The 6,609-nt window shown below is 40.7% G+C and overlaps 1 protein-coding gene across 1 annotated transcript; it reads left to right on the plus strand.

The window, feature by feature from the left end:
* Positions 1-2,477: 2,477 nt before the first annotated feature.
* On the plus strand, positions 2,478-6,324 carry LOC121813918 (1-phosphatidylinositol 4,5-bisphosphate phosphodiesterase delta-4-like). Its single transcript, XM_042217888.1, has 3 exons — positions 2,478-4,079; positions 4,582-4,740; positions 4,947-6,324. The coding sequence occupies exons 1-3, from the start codon at positions 3,971-3,973 to the stop codon at positions 5,279-5,281; spliced, it is 603 nt and encodes a 200-aa protein (XP_042073822.1). The 5' UTR covers positions 2,478-3,970; the 3' UTR covers positions 5,282-6,324.
* Positions 6,325-6,609: the final 285 nt, after the last annotated feature.

Here is a 6,609-nt window from a genome sequence, read left to right on the forward strand (position 1 = left end):
TGATCAATTATTAAGTCATGTACTAACAGAGACTTGGAGGAGAGAGACCTAATATTTAATCATCCACAATTCACTGTTTTACTTTGTGGTCTGTCTTGGTCTTTCATTAATTAATAGGCTGGTGTGAAAAAATTGCTGCCACACCGCCCCCTCGGCCTGTGCTTCGAGATTTCTGGTAGTTATAGGGGGTCATATGATTGTTGGGTTTTTCTCTGTATCTATGAAGCGCCTTGAGGCAACTTATGTTGTGATTTGGCGCTATATAAATAAAATTGAATTGAATTGAATTGTTTGAGCCAAAGTGGACTACATGGGAGACGACCAAGGAGGACACCATTACTGAAAACAAACAATAAAAAAGCCAGACTGGAATGTGCCAACCTACATGTTGACAAGCCACAAAGCTTCTGAGAGAAAGTCCTATGGAAGGATGAGACAAAAATGGAACCTTTTGCCAAGGCACATCGGGTCTATGTTCACAGACTTTGCTTGATCTGGCACAGTGTCTTGAATCTGTGCAGAGTACAATGAAATCTCAAGACTATCAAGGGATTCTAGAGAGAAATGTGCTGGCCAGTGTCAGAAAGCTTGGTCTCAGTCGCAGTCATGGGTCTTGCAACAGGACAATGACCCAAAGCAGAGAGCTAAAACCCCCAAGAATGGCTAAGAGGAAAACATTGAACTATTCTAAAGTGGCCTTCTATGAGCCCTGACCTCAATCCTATTGAGCATCTTTGGAAGGAGCTGAAACATGCCGTCTGAAAAAGGCGCGCTTCAAACTGGAAAAAACTGGAGCAGTTTGCTCATGAAGAGTGGGCCAAAATACCTGCTGAGGTGCAGAAGTCTCATTGACAGTTACAGGAATCATTTGATTGCAGCGATTGTCTCAAAAGGTTGTGCAACAAAATATTAAGTTGTGGGTACCATCATTTTTGTCCAGGCCTGTTCTATGCATTTATTTTGTAAGTAATTCTGTTGAAGCATGGAACGCTGAACACTGTAGCAATGCTCACAGGTACTAGTGAGACAGCTATTAAGAGAGAGGTGAAAGAGATTAGACAGGTTCCTCCGGCTTATCTCTCAATACATCTGAGGGAGGGCAAAAGGACTTTACCTACAGCCTTTTATGATTAAAGTTATATAGAGTGACATACCAGAGTTTATCTGTACAGTGTGTGGTTTTGCTAATAGTTAATTATTCTTAAATCTAATCAGAATATGATAGAATAAGTGGTAAATGGCCTGTATTTGTATAGCGCTTTACACATTCAGTCATCCACACATTCACACACTAAATAGATCTAATCAAAATGCAATCAATAGAGTTAGAATCACCACAATGAAATGTTTCTGATACCAGAGTTCTGGTCTTTTGTCTGTGTGTGTGAATGCAAACAAACACTGTTGTGACAGTGATGTTCACTGTTCTGATGGTATATATGCATCAATCTATCAATCGTTTGTTGTAAGATTCAGATAATTATTTATTAAAGCGAGACATTTTAAATGAGAATAAGAAAGAAAAGTATTTCTTTGTGCCCACGTCTCCCTGTTAATGCCCTACATGCCCCCCTGGCAACACTTTGCTAGACCCGCCCCTGCACAGTTACCAGCTGTCAGCTACCTAAAAAAGGACCCTGGTGTTATTTGTCTCTCAGAAACAGTTCATAACTTCAACTCATTCATGTCACCTAAAAGGTAAACCTGTTTCTCCATCACCTGTTCAGCTCTGATGATCCAGTAAGGACATCTCCTGGTTTCATCTTCATGTTTCCCTCTCACCAGATAACCAAACCGACATCCTGACCAGCAGCTTTACAGCTGTGGCTCCAGCAAACATCAGCTGATACTAGAAATTAATATTAAATACATTCTAACAACAGCTGATCGAGCTTAAACGTGCTGCTGTTGTTTAGCGCGACATCTGCTGGTTTCCTCTTTCTGGCGCAAAGTGAGCGATAAACAAACAAGAGAGACGATCAGCTGATCATTGATCAGTTTCATGATTGAAGTAGAAACAGGAGAGGGAGGGGGGAGAATGAGAGGAGAAGAGACAGCTGCAGCGTAAACACAGAGTAACTCCAGCTTTGTGTCTTTTTTATTGTAGCTGAAGTCCGGGACAAACTGTTCCTTTTCACCTCAATATGAAACGAATAACATTGTCTCTGAATACAGAACGATTCCGTCTTTTTACGGACGGTTGGCAACTCTACTAACTAACCTTATGAATAAAATAAAGTTAACTATCAGTAACATCATAGCACCACCCAGCTGTATAGAAACTCCATCATACTAGCTAGTACCCAGCATAACGAAAATAAACTCCACCTAAACTTGGTTCATATCTGACCCAGATAGACTGCAGGTCATAACTTCTTACCTGAAGTTCAGTTCACATGATACCCGGCCCGGGTCTCTCCTCCTCCTGCCTCCCTTTCCCTCATCCACCTGCTGGCCTCCACCACTTGCTAATGTTACTGAATCTGTGGAAGCTCCGTGATGCCACCACACGAAGTAATGAATAACGAGCCTATCAAAATCCCAGTAACAAGTAACGTGTTCCTGGTTTTGGCATAATAACTAGTTACCGTGCTCGTTACCACAATAATAACCTAGTTACTGTAACGCGTTACTTACGCGTTACTTACGTGTTATGACAGACAGAGACACAGATGCAGACTCATAAGCAGGCTTAATGACATCATGGACAGACAGGGGGGGGGGGGACATGGAAGGAGGGAGCAGGACAGGCACAGAACAGAAACCTAACAAAACGGCGAATAATACTGGGATACCTAATCAGAATAACAAAAGCACAAAGAAACACAAAACACAACACACAGACTCAGGACCATGACAGTGTGTGCTTCTGTGCTGCTATTGTTTGTGTTAACTGAGAACGTTGCAATGGCACAACGCCCACATCTTGTCTGAGGCGGACAAGCTTTTACATTTAGGGAATGTCTGACTTTACCATGTATGATTTAATATCAGAATCAGAATCAGAATACTTTATTCATCCCGAGGGAAATTAGGGTTACAGCAGGCAGCACGCTAATGGCGCATGCGCACTTACTTATATATATATATATAAGGAACCATATAGAGTATATTGTGTTTGAACTACAGACCCATGAAGAGAACAAGTATTCCTATGTAACTGAGTTAAAACGTAATCATATTGGAATCATGATATTCACATGGGGTTGCGTTAAAAGGAAGTATTGAGAGATCATACAATCATAAAGAGAAACGGTATATTCATGTCATGTCAAGTATAAAAATATATGATTACGCTGAAAAATATAATTTGAATCTATATGTGATTGAGCTAATGAGAGCTGCTTGTTTGAGGGCCTTTCTGTCTGTTCATTGGGTTAATATCAGGCGAGTGACTTGACCATTCAAGAATATCCCACTTCTTTGCTTTAACAAACTGCTGGTTACCACTCCTAATATCGTAGCAAATTCTTAGATGTTTTTCTGTTTTCACAGCTCGAGGATGGCTTGTTTTACCTGCATGGGGAGCTCCTTTGACTGCATGTTGTCAGTTTACAGCAACATTTTACAAATGCAAGCACCACACCTCAAATCAACTCCAGGACTTTTATCTGCTTAATTGACAATGACATAACAAAGGAGCTGCCCACACCTGCCAATAAAATGGCCTTTGAGTCAACTGTCCAATTAATTTTCGTCCCTTTAAAAAAGAGGCCCAAACCGCTGATCCAATTCAAATGTGGATGAACGCTGAGAGTCTGCACATTATGTCCATGAGAAATGCAACCAGAGTAATAAGATGATTTAAATGAAGTAATCTCTGACCTGGTAGCTGAAAAATGAGAGAGAAAGAGGGTAACAGGGTGTGGCTGGACATCAGGTGATTGGATGTCAATAAAGTTGATGCCAGAGGTCATCTCGGCACATGTGACGTCTAGAAAGGACGTCTAAGAGTGACTTGAAACAAGGCATGTTTTACAGTCAGAGCTGTTCTCCTTTTCTTGCACTGACTGCTATGTTATGCCCTTTAGATGGCAGAGTGACCACACAACAAATGGCTTCCACAGGAAATGGCCTCCGTAAGTCAGCTCACGTCTTGTTTATGCCTGCTGTGGTGGGGTAACTTTGTTTGATTAATAAGTACATGTTCCTTTTCCCCCCTGACCTTTTTCCTGTGTGTGTACACTGGAACATCTGATTCATTTTAAACAGTTCATTATAGCATCATTCTTGTCACTCTGATTTTAGAAAGATAATCAAAGAACACAAATGTGAGTAGAATATCTGCTTAATATTTGATTCACAGATGAAAGAAACTGAATCTTATTTTGCTAAACCCGACTTAAATGAAATGTTCGTTTTTTTAAATTCACATTTAAGATGCACAATAATCTTTTTTGTTTAGCATATCTATTCAGTAGTAGATGTCTAGACAGTGTCATAACGCTTTGGATGTGTGATGGAACTTCACATTAGCCTGTCAGAAACTTGAAATTAAAATTAAACATGGCATGTTTGCACTTAAATTTCTTTGAACCATGCTTTATTTTTTTATTTGTGATGACTGTCTCTTTTACACAGGTAGTCAGGGGGATGATAACCTCCAGGCCATGCTGGTGGGGGCGATGATGAGGAAAATTAAGTCTCGTAACTGGAAGAAGCAACGATATTTCAAGCTGGAGGATGACTTCATGACCATCTGGTACCAGTCTAAGAAGGCTGGCAATGTCCGCTCCACATGTAAGAGAACAGTTATAATTAAAGAACCCGTGGAAAAATGACCTAATAGACCTGATCCAACAGTGGGCGTTTTACTTACAAGTATATGTGTGTGCGGGTCACAAGTTCTTGGCATTAAGCATGCTGACAATCTGGCACAATTTTTCTTTTTTTTTGCTTTATTTTTGTGTCTAAAACCTCCTAAATTCCACTTTCTTTGTTCCTAGTTTCTGTGAATGATGTGGAAGCAGTTCGAGAGGGGCACCAGAGTGAGGTCCTCCTCAGTATTGCAGATGAGTTCCCACCTGACAGATGCTTCACATTGGTCTTTCGCGGTCGCAGGGGCAATTTGGACCTGGTGGCCGAGTCAGCTGAGGAAGCACAGTCCTGGATATGGGGCATGAGGAAACTGATTGAGAATGTGGAAAACATGGGTGAGAGGGAGAAACTCGATCAGTATCCTTCACTCAGTTTACATACATATGCGGTCAACCTAACTATATATAAAGAATTTGTGTTGGGTGTACATTACATCACATTACATTTTTCAGTAATACAGTAATGTAATGAGTTACTGTACTAAACTCAGTAATCTTATAATCATATTTGCATGTCAGATAGAAAGAGAAAAAAAACAAACATATCTTCTTCTTCTTCCTGCAGACATGTGCTACTCTTTTGTGTGCAGAGAGGAGAACTATAGTGCCGGGTCTACAACGTTTGGGGAGTGGAGATTTGGGGTTTATTTTTATTGCATGAAAACACAGTAATAAAGTATGTCAAGGAAAGAAACTGCAGTATACTGCTATCAAAATGTCAGCTCTTTGCAAACATCTGAACAGATAGCAGGCGAACACAAAACTGGCGAAAAACCCAGTGTGATCTTACAGCTGCATGTATGCTGACCTCAGCCAGCAGCCAGTGCAGGTAACATGGAAGTGATGAGCAGTCGGGCTTGTTGTACTGTACCCTTCATTTCTATGTGTACCTGAGGCAATTGCAACAGCAGATCATCTGCCTCCAATTTAAATGTTAGACAAAGATAACACAAGTAAACAAAATGCAGTTTCTAAATGAAGGTGTTTATTATTAAGGGGGAAACCCTAAAGGGGGAAAACTCCAAACCTGCATGGCCTGGTGTGAAGTGATTGCCCCTAAACCTAATAACTGGTTGGGCCACCCTTAGCAGCAACAACTGCAATCAAGTGTTTGCAGTAACTGGCAATGAGTCTTTTACAGCGTGATGCAGGAATTTTGGCACACTCATCTTTGTAGAATTGTTGTAATTCAGCCACTTTGGAGGGTTTTCGAGCACAAACCGCCTTTCTAAGTTCATGCCACAGCATCTCAATCAGATTCAGCTCAGGACTTTGACTAGGACACTCCAAAGTCTTCATTTTGTTTTTCTTAAGCCATTCAGAGGTGGACTTGCTGGATCATTACTCTGCTGTAGAACCCAAGTGCACTTCAGCTTGAGGTCATGAACAGATGACCGGACATTCTCCTTTAGGATGTTTTATTTGACAGCAGAATTCATGGTTTCATTTACCACAGAAAGTTTTCCACGTCCTGAGGCAGCAAAACAGCCCCAGACCACCATCACCATTTTTTTACTGTTAATATGATGTTCATTTTTTTTATTATTTTCTTATTTTTGTGTGTCCCGTTTGGATCTTTAGCATCAGAATTGTTGTCTTAAGGCCAAGAAAGATGCCAAGCGGATTTATTTTACCAAGTGGATCATCATGGCCTTGCCATATTGGTCCATTTGATTGACCTTTATTATAATTATGAATTAATTTTATTTTCAGTTGCTATAAACGGGACAGACATGACTGGGGGATAGGACAGGGAGAAAGAATGAAAGAAAGAGAGGGAGAGAAAGAAAAC

Source organism: Haplochromis burtoni, unplaced genomic scaffold, assembly GCF_018398535.1.
Source record: "Haplochromis burtoni strain Fernald_Lab_line unplaced genomic scaffold, NCSU_Asbu1 Contig_3518, whole genome shotgun sequence".
NCBI lineage: Eukaryota > Metazoa > Chordata > Actinopteri > Cichliformes > Cichlidae > Haplochromis > Haplochromis burtoni.